General features: G+C 39.3%; 1 protein-coding gene across 1 annotated transcript in view; it reads left to right on the top strand.

The window, feature by feature from the left end:
• Window positions 1-15,341, top strand: part of UBAC2 (UBA domain containing 2) — a 104,320-nt gene that overhangs the window by 71,791 nt on the left and 17,188 nt on the right. The window contains exon 7 of the mRNA XM_074815396.1: window positions 10,846-11,091. Coding sequence (XP_074671497.1) covers window positions 10,846-11,091 — 246 coding nt within the window. The remainder of the gene's footprint in view (window positions 1-10,845; window positions 11,092-15,341) is intronic.

Genomic DNA, 15,341 nt, shown 5'->3' with positions numbered 1-15,341 from the left:
AATGCTCCTGAGCATGTTTTGGATTGTTCCGAGTTGTGTTAAGAACTTTATTCATCCTTTCTGTTTGTTATTCATTCAGCTGAGGTGTTTTTCTATAGCGAATTCCTGTCCTTTAGGATCAGCATTTATAGCATAAGATGTGATTGGGGTGGGGAGAAAAATATTTAAACCAGACTTTCAATTTTTTAGTTCTCATCTTAAAAATAACATTATTTAGTTAATATCTGATCAGACCTAAGAGTCATTGATTTTCTTGTTGTTCTTCTTCCTCTTCCACATCTGTCTTAAGTGATTTTGAATAATCCTTACTGAATTCTTTTTGTTGTTTTAAAAAATGTTTTGAAGGGAATGCAGAAGCATTTGTATTACCCCACAGTGCAGTATTCACACTTAAAATATCATCCCTTCTTCATACTTAAAATTAGTATTAGGTATGTACTGACTTTCTTTAAGAGAATCTTTGATCAGAACCTCATAATGTAGTGTGCAGTTACCTCCACATTCATGTCCTGTCATGTGTCCTTCTTGATCCTCCAGTCATCCACGTTATATAGTCTTATGTAGATCTCTAGTCAATGTCAAAATATGATATTCCTTGAATTCTTCATAGTTGTGTAATTATAAATAGTCATTCAGGTAAGTCTACTTACATCTAGTTAAATGTCTTGTGGTAGTGCTTTGGTGACACAGAAGAGAGTCAGTCTAATAGGATTGAGTTTGGATAATTTTTAAAAATACATGGGTTTTTTATGCTGTTGATTTATAGCCAAACAGTATTTGAACTGGAGTTCAGGGTAGATAAAATCTAATTATTTGCAGTAACTGAAATCACATTTTTAATTCATTCTTTTAAATTTGGAATTATGAAAAGCTATAGTGAAGGCAAAACTTATTAGAAGTATGAAATTTAAACAAAACAATATTAAGAAGTAATTAAATGATATGTTACTAGTTTGAGTATTGTTATTGCATAAAGTAAAATCTAGTGCACTGAAAATAGCACTTCAAAAAAACCTCTCATTGCTATTTTTTCATTTTGAGCTTGTTTTCATCCAAGTGCCTGGTAACAGACTACTACACAGTGCATTTCTGACTTGAAAAATTGACACAAAAGGGGGGTATCCCTAACGGTATCTTTTAGATTTTAATTTTTTATAAGCATATTGTAGCCTTCTCATTGATTTTTTTTTTTTTTTTTTTTAAAGTCTTTAATTTTGTGGAAACATTGGATGATCACAGGGGAACGTATTTTTATCATTTTCAGTGGCAAGAAACGTAATTTTTAGAAGAAATAACTAAGAAAATTTAAATAAGTCTAAGAACATAGATTATTTAAAGGTCTCCTCCTGATGTCTTTGATTGCAACTAGTATTTGAGCCTTTGTGTTTGAAATCAGTGTGCCTCATTGGAGCTGGAACTGCCCTTGGCTGTTCAGCTAAGGGTGAGCATATGCGTCAGCAGTGCAGTGGGCCAAAACATCATTTTCAGCTCATTACCCAGTGTCTTTGACCACATGATCAAGAAATCCCATCAAACACCCCATAGGTGTTGCTCTGGAGATACATTGGGCTGCTCTGTGTAGAGTTGTGCTTGCTCTGCCTACTTTGTGAGCTGGGCTTTCTAGTTCAGGCTTGAGCACCACGCTAGGGCACTTGCGTGGGTCCTGTTTTGCCTGTCAGCAAAGATCCTGTATACATACCTACCCATGTAACAAAGTGCTATAGAGGTCTTTATTCTACTGCTAGATCATATTACGCATTACTGAGGATTACGTTCTAAAAACTGCAGCAAAAGGTTTTACTGTATAAAAGATGTGGAAAAAAAAAATACTGACCAGGATAACATTTCAAGACCTGATATTTAAAATTAAAGCACCAGTACTACAAGGTCTTTTTTGGATTATATAGATAAATCCAGCTCTTTTTCAGGAAAATTTGTAAAGATAAAGAAAGTGTTACCAACACTTTTGATTTCTTTTCTTTTTTCTTCTTTCTCTAGTCAGTGTTTCTTGAAGTCCTAGCTCAAGTAGTCAAGAGATTGTGTGGGAATGTCAGCTTTCATAGCAGTAAAATAAGCTTTTAATCCTTGTGCAAACTACTGTTTCAGAATCCAGAAGAATGGCCCAAAGGCTTAGAAATCACGAAGGAAAGTTTTGTGGGTTTTTTTGTTTGGTTGGGTTTTTTTTTTAAACCCTTATGATTTTAAGACAATCTTGCTAGTGACTTTTTGGAATTTGAGTTGTAATTTCTGTGTTTGACATTGGTTTTACAGTATATGTATGAGTAGTATTGCTAATATCAGCTAGACTACTCACTTATTAAAAATTCTGCCTATACTTAAATACTTTCCTAAATAAAAATATATCTTTTATGTGTAACTGGTGTGATTCCTTTTTGCTCATAGAACTGCCCACCAAATACTAAGTACTAAGACAGTTCACAGAATCACTGAGGTTGACATCTGGTCCAACTGCCCTTCTCAGGCAGGGCCAGCCAGAGCTGGTTGCCCAGGACCATGTCCAGACATCTTTTGAATATCTCCAAGAATGGAGACTTTAGCACCTCCCTGGGCAACCTACACCAGTGCTCGATCACCTTCACAGTGAAAAAATGTTTTCTGATGTTCAGAGGGAACCTCCTGTGTTTCAGTTTGTGCCCATTGCCTCTGGTCCTGTCACTGGTCACCACTGAGAAAAGCCTGGCTCCCTCCTCTTCATTCTCTCCCTTCACGCATTTATATATTTTGATAAAATCACCCTGAGCCTTCTCTTCTTCAGGCCAAACAGTCCCACTTCTCTCACCCTTCCTCATGTGAAAGATGCTCCAGTCGCTTGATCATCTTTGTGGCCCTGCACTGGGTTTGCTCCAGCAAGTCCATGACTTTCCTGTGCCAGGGAGTGCAGAACTGGACACAGTATTCCAGGTGGAGCCTTGCTGATGCAGAGACAAGAGGGAGGATTGTTTCCCTTGACCAGCTGGCAACGCAGTTCAGGAAGCTCAGCACATGTGTTGTGAATTGCATAGCCTGAAATAAGAAATGACAAAGCAATATAATAACAGAGATTAGGGAGGGAATGGAAAAGAAGCATTGTCTATCTGTCTGTCTCCTACGTTTAGGACAGGTGCAGATATCCATATATAAGCTAACAGATCTGCTGAATCCCACTCAAAACTAACATGAGGTATCTGCATGTGGGCAATGGCAGCTGAGTGACTGTAGGTGACTTAATTTGAGATGAGTGTCTATGTTCTGCTGACTGTATTGACTTAATCTCCTCCATGCTGGGAATTTAGACACCTTGCTCATGACTGGATGGCTACATGTAAGCATATGACAGCTGACTAAGCTGACAACACTTACTCCTGCATCAGTTAAAGTATCTGAGAAGAAAAGTAGTTGATTCATCTGGCATACAGGGGATGTTAGTGTGAAAGTGAGGTTGTAATTGTTTGGGGAGGAGGGAGATGCAGATATTTCCAATTCTGGAAGGAGAAAGTAGTGGGAAAGAAGGGGAGAAGGTAATAATGTGTCATAAGATACTTTCTGGTTTATATCCACAGATTCTGAGGTCCTGTAGAAAAATGGATTTTAGTTTTCAGTTTCTCTCTCAGATCTGAGGAAGAGTTTGTGTGCCCAAAATCTGGTCGTCTTGGTCAGCAGTGCCAACTGGTTCAGTAAGAGGTAGATTGCTTCTGTCAAGCTTTTCTAGCCTGCACATGTAGTCCATCATGGCTGCAATGTTACCATTGTTTAGAGAGGGAATCCATGAGAGTAATTTAGCTGAGTGTGTACTTTGGAGACATCTGCCATAGGATGAGTCACATCTTAACAGTGCCCATTTCTCTCTGTTGGCTATGAAACCAACTTTAAACAACCAGCTTGTAAGTAGGCTTTTAAATTAGAGGTGTGTTTGTTGGAGTAGATAAATCCAGTCATGATCACAGAATCACAGAATGGTTTGGGTTGAAAGGGACCTTAAATCTAGTTCCAACCCCCCTGCCATGGGCAGGGACACCTTCCACTAGATCAGGTTGCGCAAAGCCCTGTCCAATCTGACCTTGAACGCTTCCAGGGAGGGGGCAGCCACAACCTCCTTTGGCAACCTGTTCTAGTGTCTCACCACTCTCACATTGAAAAATTTCTTCTTTACCTCTAATCTAAATCTACCTTCTTTCAGTTTAAAGCCATTACCCCATGTCCTATCACTAGATGCCCTTGTAAAAGTCTCTCTCCAGCTTTCTTGTAGGCCTCCTTTAGGTACTGGAAGGGTGCTATAAGGTCTCCCCAGAGCTCTCTCTCCTCCAGGCTGAACAACCCCAACTCCCTTAGCCTGTCCTCATAGGAGAGGTGCTCCACCCCCCTGATCTTCTTTGTGGCCCTCCTTTGAACTTGCTCCAACAGGTCCATGCTGGAGACCCCAGAGCTGGATGCAGTACTCTAGGTGGGGTCTCCTAAGAGCAGAGTGGAGGGGAAGAATCACCTCCCACGACCTGCTGGTCACACTTGTTTTGATGCAGCCCAAGATACAGTTGGCTTTCTGGGCTGTGAGCACACGTTGCCACATCATGTTGAGCTTCTCGTCAACCAGCACTCCCATGTCCTTCTCCTTAGTGCTGCTCTCAATCCATTCTCTGTTCAGCCTGTATTTGTGCTTGAGATTGCCCTGACCCATGTGCAGGACCTTGCACTTGGCCTTGTTAAACTTTGTGAGGTTTGCATGGGCCCATCTCTCAAGCCTGTCCCGGTCCCTCTGAATGGCACATCCCTTCCCTCCAGCGTGTTGACCACACCACACAGCTTGGTGTCATCAGCAAACTTGCTGAGGGTGCACTCAGTCCCACTGTCCATGTCTCCAGCAAAGATGTTAAACAGCACTGGTCCCAACACCGACCCCTGAGGAACACCACTCGTCACTGGTCTCCACTTGGACATTGAGCGCAACTCCTTGAGTGCAACCATGCAGCCAATTCCTTATCCATCTGTCCATCTGTCAAATCCATGTCTCTCCCATTTAGAGACAAGGATGTCATGCAGGACAGTGTCAAATGCTTTGCGCAAGTCCAGGTAGATGATGTCAGTTGCTCGTCCCATATCCACTAGCGTGGTAACCTCGTCATAGAAGGCCACCAAATTTGTCAGACACAATTTGTCCTTAGTGAAGCCATGTTGGCTGTCACAAATCACCTCCTTATTTTCCATGTCCCCTAGCATAGTTTCCAGGAGCATCCACTCCATTATCTTGCTGGGCACAGAGGTGAGACTGACTGGCCTGTAGTTTCTCAGGTCTTCCTTTTTTTCCTTTTAAAAATGGGGATTACGTTTCCCCTTTCCAGTCACTGGGAACGTTGCCAGACTGCCACGACTTCTCAAATACAATGGATACTGGCTTAGCAGCTTCATCTGCCAGTTCTCTCGGGACCCACGGATGCAACTCATCAGGTCCCATGGACTTGTGCACCTTCAGGTTCTTTAGATGGTCTCAAACCTGATCTTCTCCTACAGTGGGCAGTTTTTCATTCTCCCAGTCCCTGCCTTTACCTTCTGCGACTTGGGCAGTGTGGCTGGAGCCCTTGTTGGTGAAGACTGAGGCAAAAAAGTCATAGACTACCTCAGCCTTCTCCATGTCTCAGGTAACCAGGTCTCCCGTTTCCTTCTGGAGAGGGCCCACATTTTCCATAATCTTCCTGTGTCTTCTGTGTAAAGATGTTTGGTTAACAATATGATGATGGTCGCCTGCAGAACTCTAGCAAAGACCTGAGAAAACCTATCCTTAGGTCATGATAGATGTACTGTGCTGAAATGTCAGTACAGTCATGCTTGCACATAGACAAAGAATGATTGAGACCTGATAATGATTGCACCTGACCATAGCATTGATGGACTCTGAAGAAAAAATTCAACGTATATGGGAAATTTATGAGCCCAGTCAACTGGGAAGGAAATTGAAGAGAATTAGTTTATTATTATTATAATCTTTCTTTTCTGTCAAGCTAGCTATTGCAAAAGGCAGTTTATACTCTTAGTAACTATTTCTGCAAAGAAAACCCAAACAAAATAATCTGTTGTGTTATAATTACATTGCAGGTTATAACTGCAAGTTGAAAATACATGTGTAGTGGTTTTATTTGTTGGGTGGTCCTCACGCGCAGTCTCTTGGTTTGATAAATGTGTTTCTCTAATCAAGGTAAATACAGAATCTCGACACACACTTTAACCCCTTGTTTTGATTCTAGTTGTATAGAATTCAGAATATACTAAAGATAGATCAAATAGGCATAAAAATTTCACTTCACCTTAAGAATACTGCTATTTGCTTTCAATTTGTTATTTGAAAATAGTAAACTCTTAAATAAGTATGATGAATATATTTAAATTACTCAGAAGGAAATAATTGAGTATTTGCTGTCAAGTTCTAACCATTAGGCAAAATAATTTTCAACATCATTTTCTACGCCAATCTGCCTATTGTTTTGTCCATTTGATTTCCTTTTTTAATCAAGTACAGTGATTTTAAATATCTCAGTCAGTAGCAGAGCATATGTGTCTTTGTTGTGTAAAATACTGGAGGGCTTCCATGTTTGGTTTACCTAATGTAAAAGAGAAACTACAGCTACTTCCTTTTTCTAAAAAGTGTACAACTTCAGAGGGACATGGGGGAACAGGAGGGGAAGTTGGGCTTTATACAAGGGTGGGAAGAGGTTAGGAAACTTCATGTGAAGGACCAGTAGTAAGCCATGATGTTCAGAAACTGAAAAAATGTAAGCACACTTTTTTCTGCAGCATGCCAGAAAATTTCCAGCATACTCCATTTCCTCTGCTTAGCATTGTGTCTTATATGATGTGGTATATGAGGCTGTAGGTTATGATGATGTGACTAACAAAAAACAACTAAGATGCATTTTGTATTGCCAGCCAAAAATTCTCCATTCTAACAATGTGAACTTAAGTGCAGCACTGTGGTGACTTTTTAGAGTCTAAAATACTCTGGAGGCTCATCTCTTTGGGGGAAGTAGTCCTTTAATTTGAGGTACAGTGCTGAAGTTGGGATATGATGAAATCCTCTTATCTTTGTCGAACAAACAAAGTTGGTTTAGTTTCTTAAACACTAGAGATTCATTACATGTCTGTAACAAAAACAGTGTAAAAAGCTACTTTATACTTTGTCAAAGCTTGGGTTTTTTAAAATGATATATATCAAGTTCTGCATATGAGCCAGATAAAGGGGAAGTTCTTTGGAAATACTTGACATTAAGATGAGTGTATGACACTAAACCAGACTGAATCACAAGACCTATTTTAACTACAAGTGTCTCCATTCTGGGTTTATTGGAAATATGCAAATAGGTACCTCTTCCGCACTAGCTGAAACTTCTGGAAAATTTGTTAAAACCGAGCACAGCGTTTAAAGTTTCTTATACTTACAACTAATAGCTTTATAATTGAAATAGTAAATCAAGGGAGAGAGGAAGGGGAGTGGCACTGAAATCCTGGCAGATGTGAAGGTAACAAGGTGGATTGCCAGTGTACACTTGGTGCTCTTCACCCCTGAGTCTGTCCTTCCATTTGTTTATACTTGTGAAGAATTGCAGTCTCACATGATTGCTCTGAACAATTATTGGTCCACAGTAAGTTTCTTGGCAGCTATATGCAGAAGATGTACCTCTCTTCTGCTAGTCCCACACAGCTTTGTCTTGTTCCTTCACCAGGTGCTTTTTATTTTAGATTTTACTGTGAACTTTATATTGTCTGACTTGGCAACTTCCTGCTCTGTGAGGACAGAAGACCACACATTTGGGTTATGCAATGAGTTTCTGTCTAAGGCAGGACAAGGAGGGGCGAAGACACTAGTCTGCTGCTGAGGAGCAGCAAGGAGAGAGAAGACAGCCCAATGCAACTGGTACACTGGCTACAGACCAGGCATGCTACTCCAGTGAGCTTAGTAAAGCTAGGAAGGCAGATGGGAGCTAGTGTATGAGTCTCACATGCAGTGCTAGGTGCCATTCTCCATTTTAGCAGTGTTGATAAACTTTTAGCCTTATAAAGCCTTTCTTTCTCATTAAATGCTCTGGAATGACTTGCTCTCTACAACTACCTGAACAGAGGTTGTAACAGGTGAGTGTTGGTCTCTTTTCCCAAATAGGACAAGAGGAAATGGCCTCAAGTTGCATCAGGGGAGGTTTAGATTGCATATTAGGAAGAAATTCTTCACTGAAAGCGTTGTCAAGCATTGGAACAGATTGCCCAGGGAGGTGGTTGAGTCACCATCCCTGGGTATTTAAAAGACATGTAGATGTGGCACTTATGGACATGGTTTAGTGGTGGATTTGGCAGAGTTAAGTTAATGGTTGGACTGGATGATCTTATGGGTCTTTTCCAACCTAAATGACTCTATGATTCTATGACTAGCCATCTCTACTTAGAAAAATATGAGAATGCTTTTACTTATGCAGCTACTAGTTGGTGCTTGCAGTACACTTTCCCTTCTGAGACAAACAAGTCCCAAAATACTGACACTAAAGACATACTGCTGCTATCTCTTTGCTGTATTTTCTATCTTGAGCTGTTAAGAGAGTGATTCTGTTCGTGGTTAATGTGTTCAGACACGTGTCAAGATTTGTCATACATTCAGAGAGATGTAGATTTTCCTATCAGCACTTGCTTTGTTTTGTTCTTGTGACTTTTTGAACCTGTTCAAGATTTAGAGTAGACCTTAACAAAGAACTGTAGGTGATAAGAGTGAGCAGAAAGCGGTAGCTGGGAGAGACATTTGGAAGAAGTGAGGGAATACTAGTTGGACAAAGTAGTTTGAGCAGGAGCACTTTCCTTGCCTGATTACACCTGTTTAACCAGGAATGCAGAATCCCTGGGACCAAAGAGGGGGCCTGGCTCCATAGCCTAATAATACAAGGTGAGAGGAAGGAAGATCATTTGTAGGTTCTGGTACTGCATTTTTCATCTAAGAAATCATCAGATTAAATATATACATAATATTTGCAGCCTGGTTCAGTAATTCTTGCTCAAAAAAAAGTAACCTTCCTGGTAGCCCTATGATCTAGGTTTTCTTGAATGAGAAGCCTATCTCCATAACTCTTTTGGGACCAGGTGGTTAGCTTCTGAGAGACCTTGCTAGGTAGATACTCAAATACTACATGCCAAAAGTAGATGAATTGCAGAAGTGATGTGAATTTTCCTCCACTTATTCTCTGGCTATTATAGTTCTATCTCAGTTTCCAGTTGATGTGCACGAGTTTTGGTTGTGGGCTTACAGTCATCTGGAACAGTTTCACTAGAGCTGAGGAAAGAATTTCTGAGGTCATGAAGCAGCTTCTGTTCCAGCGCCCTGTCATTCCTAGAGTCCAGTGAGGACCTTTCTTTGAATACAGAAAATTTTTATTAAAGTTAGCCTTCACTATGATGCCAGATGTTATGGCCTTCCTCTTATCCCATCCCATTTACCTCCATCCTCATAGCACAAAAAGATTGAAGGGGTTAAAGGTAGTTTAAAACTGTTCTTTCTCATTTTAGAATGGTAGCCTGTGTTTGGTGTTACATCCAACCCTGAGAGCAGTCATAAAATCAAAGTAGAATAAGATGCAAATCAGTATTTCCCAAAGCAGAATGTATTTTTGCTAGAAGTCTCATCATCTCACTGGATAACAATAGCCTTGTAAATAATCTGAAAATTATTCCCCTCCCAAAGAATGTTGAATTTTCCTATACTGTCTCCCTTTATATGTGCAGCAGTGCACTTGGTATGATTATACAAATGTCAGTGAGATAAAATAAATATCTGCAAATAAATAGCCCAAATGTGGAGTTTCTACATTGCTTCTAGCATAATTGCATTGTTTGGGTATGTTTATGGGGTTTTTGGGGGTTCATATCTCTTTCTTTTCATTTCACTCTGTTGTCCTAGTGTAATTCTTGTGGCATAACAGACAATAAATAGTCACGAATACTGAAATGTGGCATAAAGCAGAATGCACACTCAGTTTGTGCAAGAACTTTGGCCTTTCTGCTGGACCACTTTGGGCTCAAGTGCTAGGGCTTCATAATGGGATTTAAAATGATGGCTGAGCAATGACTGTAGATCGTGTATGAGGCACATGGATTTCTGGTGCTCCTCCTGAATCTGAAATTGAATCAAGCCCCAAGGCAAGCATAAGTGTGAACACAGGAAATGGGTATTTTCTTTAGATGGGAGAAGGGCATCACAAAAGCTGGCTTTTTTAATATCACAGTTTTTAATGAACTGGTTTTGAATGGTTTTTTTTAATCCTAGAGAGTAGATGAAATGTTTTTAGAATAACTCTGCATACTCTTAAATTTAACTTCAAATCAGCTGTTTTGCTTTTGTTTTTACTAGAAGGACAGACTTGGGTGGTGGGACCAGCAGCCTTAAGGGGGTTGTTCTTTTTAAGGAGTGTTTACAGTGCTTCAGCATCCTCAGGGTCAGCCTTAATCTTCTCAGGTCAGCATGCAGCATACCCTGACCAGTTCCTTTATTAGAAATGAAAATTTTGTTTGAATTTTGACCTGTTTGAGAAAGGGTTGCTTGGTTTGGGCTCAAATTCTGAAATAAACAAAAAACCCCAAGCAGCTTTCTGAGTCACAGGCAATGCAGTACACAGATTTTAAAAAGTGATAGTCTGTAGTTGTGGGGAAGTTGGAAGTAAAGAAATCCCCTATTCTTTCTCTGATTCTTGACTGAGAACTCTGGGTAAATACAATAAAAAGTGCTTTAAAAACCAGAAAGACTAACTGCTATCTGCAGCTAAATACAAAGTAAATTGGGTGCATTTAAGTTGTTTGGGGTTTTTTTTAACATTTCATTTTTGGTTTTAGGTTTCTGGGATTTGCTACAATAGCAGTATATTAAAAGTTCATCGAATTCTTTGTGTACCCAGCTGGGTAGCAAAGATATTTTCTTGGACTCTTGAACCAATCTTCTCATCAGCGGAACCAACAAATGAAGTTCGAGTAGGAATGGGAGCAACAGTTGATATCCAGAGGCAACAGAGGATGGAGTTACTGGATCGTCAAATCATGATGTCTCAGGTTGCCCAAATGAGGCGGCAAAGGCAGCAGCAGGTATTGATATATGTTCTGTAAGGATTATATTAAATTATGGGAAAAATAAATTGTTGGTCATATATCTTTTGTGCTTCCTATTTCTCAAAAAGAATGTATTTCTTTATTCTTGTCCCATCAGTCTTTCATACACTGTTGTACTGCTAATAGTCATTTAAGTGTTTTATATAGCCTTATATGTTAAAACTGCTTCACAAGATGTAAGCAGACTGTCAGGCAATCCTGGAAGGATATCAGTACTTCTGGCATTCTTTTGTCAAAAATGAGGCCGAAAGGTAAAGTGATTGTCTCTTGGTGGTCTTTAGTAAGAGCCACTGTGGAAAGCTAGGAAGTCAAAATGCTCCTGGCTCTTCTGAGTAGTTGTATAGTTAGCATCCTTTTCAGAGTGGTTGAAAATTGTCTACATAACTCCTTTGTTTGCAGATGTACTTTGAATAAGGCTTGTTTCTTTTAAGAAAGTGCAGAAATTAAATTCCCTAACTTTCTTACAGAGGTCAACCACAGGTACTTTCTGTTTGCCACATTTAATGCTTTTGGTTTATTTCCTTATTTAATAGAATAGCAGAGCCTTTTTATTTTCTCTGGTTTAGTCAAACGAGCAAGTGCATATATTCACATAGTGCGTTACAGGGCACTAAAATAAGGCAGATGGTGTCTCAATTCACTTTCCTGTATCTGAGATGTATGTGTTACTACTCTATCAAACCTACGGAAAACAGGCCTTGCATTGCTCTGTGTGAACATATATTGTTCATAATTTAATTACAGCCTAGTAATTTGAGGTCTTTACTGAGCTTCCTCTGCCTGAAACACAGCTCTGTACTGATACACAAGTTCTTGTTGTGTTTGAGGTAGTGTAGTGCAAGTAGGTATAGCTATCTTACCATTAATATGTTGCCAGAATTCGAGGTGTGATGATGGCATAAAGCTTTGGTCAACAACTGGAGTATGAATCTTTGTTTCCAGTCCCCGATAACGTAATTCTGTTTTCCTTGATTTCTTAACATTTCAATCTGATGAAATTGTTCCTCAGGTGGAAGGATTGTAATCTACTTTTCTCTATTCCCATAGAACATTAATCAGTTATAAGAACTGAAATAGAAATTACTCAATTCTCGAACATTGCCGTTGTAATAGAAGATGAATTGAAAGTGTCTGTTGGACTACAGGCTGCTGGGAAGAGTGCAGCCAAGTTTCTTCAGATAGGAGGAAGAAGCCGTTCCCAGTTATGAAGGACAATCTTTAGAATATATCTTAAATTGCAAAAAGTGGTAAATAAGTTCAGAACAGTAAATGATAAAAGAAGAGTTGATAACATTTTCTCCTCATCTTCTCTTTTCCTTAAGCTATGAACAATGAAAGTGGAAAAATGTCTTTTCATGTTTGACTTCAAATAGAGTTCTTTAAAAAGGTGAAGGGGTTTAAGTAAAATAAATGAACATTGTTTGAACATCAGTAAGATGCTTCCCTTTACAAGTTACCGAAACACTTTGAAGTTACCTTCATGTTTGGCCTTTAACTTGAGCACTGCATTTAGTTAACTGATAGTGCTAATCTGTGAAACCAGTGATCAGAAGGCGATGGGATCAATGTATGAATGTTTCAGAGAGGCTCTTCAGAAAAGATGTGTCATGAAAGCTTTTGACCAGCCTTTTCTTTAATGACTCACTCACAGAACTGACTGGCCATCAACTAAATCACAAAAAGCATCATCAACAAATGTTGAGATGTAGTGGTAAAAATTAAAAGCAGGCTAATTTCAATCTCAAAATTTTAAAAATTGAAAACCATTTTCTGGATTGCTGTACTTGGGCAATTCTTTTGCCTTCAGAGGCTTGGAAAGGTATAATTTGAAGACGGAGTTGCGCAGATCACGTTACAGATGGAATTTATATCATAATTTTGCCTGTGGGAGTGAAGTGGATAAAGAATGAAGTTCGGTTTCTCGGGGACTTTTTTTGTGAAACTGAAAATAAGAAAAGCTTCGAAGTATGTATCAGTCATCAAATATGGCTTTGAATTATATTCTAGGGGAATGTTGTATAGATTTCTGGAGTCTATGCTGTCAGTAGGTAATGTGCCAGAGGTGAGATAAATTAACATTTTCTGTCCTGCTTTCCATTTTGTTTGGCAAGGGAAGTGAACTTTAACTTTCCCCTGTATGCCATAGTGCAACAATTTTGTTTAGCTGCCCCTTGAGAAGGTGCTGTGCTCATTCCTCCTACTCCTTTACTCTTCAGATTATCTGTTTGAGAAAGGATACAGTCCAGCTTCCCTGTATATTGGTGGCATTATGGAAGGAGAACACAGGTGCTCCATTGACTGCACAGTGTGGCAAGCTCTGTTCTGGCCATAAGGAGGCCCCTTTCTTAAATAGATGGTTTTAGTAGTAAGCTTATTCAAGTCTTTGCAAGAAATTCTGAAGAATGTGAGCCTGACAAGTTACACAAGCCAACACAAGAAGAGTAACAGTTTAAAAAAATTTAAAAAAAAAACAAAAAAAAAACAAACAAAAAAAAAAACAAAAAACAAAAAACCCAAAACAAAACAGGGAAAGAAAGTGGGGAAAAAACATTTCTGATAAGTTGTTTTTACTGTACCTCCAAGATACTGGGATGTAAATAATGTTTTCTTTTTTTTTTTTCCTGTTCACTGAGCTCATTTATCCAAAGTGAAACTCACTTTGGATGCTTTCTACAAAAAAACCCCAACCAACCCCACCAGAATTTCTTCACTGGCAACTCATTGAGCTTTACCTTTCCCATTCTTTCTCTTAACTGAAATGTTCTGGTCTGGTGGAGCCTGAAGCATGGAGCTGTGGATGTGAGTTTTTGGTTGTCCATAACTCTGAGGAGTAGGTTGAGTATGTGGTAGAATTTGAACATAAACCACCAACTTCATTACTTAATCTACCTGATTTTAGCCCTTAAATGTTCAGTGGTACTGTGTCAGAATATGTTGTTAGAAACTGAAAATAATATCTTACGTTGCTAGTTTCTCAGGGGAGTGTGGTTACACAGTGACTGATTTTTGTCTTGGTTTCTAGTTGCTGTGGATACAGCCATTAAACAGATGGTAGTGCACATATTGAAAACTTTCTGTTCTTTTTTTTCTTCCACGGATCATCCTGAGAAATTATGAACTTGTCACAAATGGAGACTTACTGAGCATCACCTCCATGCACCTTTTGAGGCAGTAGAATAAAATGTGTGCCGTATGTATTCATTCCCTCAAAAAGTACCAGGCTGCTGTTTTGTTACTGCTTTAAAAACTAGTTTCTTAGGGGTTTTTTTCCCACTTTTTTATCTATCCTCTTTTCTAATTTAAATAATCTGTCCTATTTTTCTTTTTTCCCCACTATCTGATCGCTTTTTCCCTTTCATATCACTTTCACATTTTCATTCCACACTATACCATTTTCCTCCCACATCTTCATCATCTCTTCCCCTTCATCTCCATTGTTTCCCATACTACTTGTTTGTTCCTCCTCAAAATCCTTCTTCGTTTTGGGGGAAGTTCTCTTCCATTATGTCTCACCACCAGTAATCCTTTGCTGATACATCATGAATTTAGGATTTTAGGGATGGATACCTCTTGCCTTTCTCTCAGTCAGACAAGATGTAGTTGAGGTCTTTAGGCACTATTTTATCCTTTTGATACTGTAATATCAATGAACATTTTCATCTTGCTCTCCTGACTTTTCTATTTCTTGATCTCTTTCATTTCTCAGCATTTTTCTAAAGTTTATCTTTCTATAACCCAAATGAAAGCCCTGGTGGGAAAAGGGAAGCAACTGTTGCATCTGTGTACCAGTGTGGTAGTAGTGAGTCAACTTGACTTTCACTTCCTATTGAGAAATTTGGAGGGAGGCTGACTGATAATCCAATTGCAAATAGATAAGGGAGGAGTCCATGCCTGGATGTTATTGACAACACTGTTGTCACTAAAGACAGATATGTGGAAGGTGGTGGAAAGTTGCAGGAAAGGTGGTCAGTGCCTTCTGTTGGCAGCTAAATACCACTTCTCCTGTGAGCGCTCATCCCTGTGCCCATTTGGGAGTGGCAGTGTATGAACCTCAGTCCCTTCACCCTGAAGAAATGCTTCCTCTATCCACAGAGCATTTATTCCTTCATTTGTGCTGATCATGTTAAAGACACCATATTGCCTGCTTCTTAGTTTCTCTTAAGTTTCTTGGCTCAGAGAAGGGCTTCACTAGGTTGCTTCAAATTGTGTGATAAGCCTACAGCCAT

Source organism: Strix aluco, chromosome 2 (genome assembly GCF_031877795.1).
Source record: "Strix aluco isolate bStrAlu1 chromosome 2, bStrAlu1.hap1, whole genome shotgun sequence".
NCBI lineage: Eukaryota > Metazoa > Chordata > Aves > Strigiformes > Strigidae > Strix > Strix aluco.
This window is presented reverse-complemented; position numbering and strand designations above follow the sequence as displayed.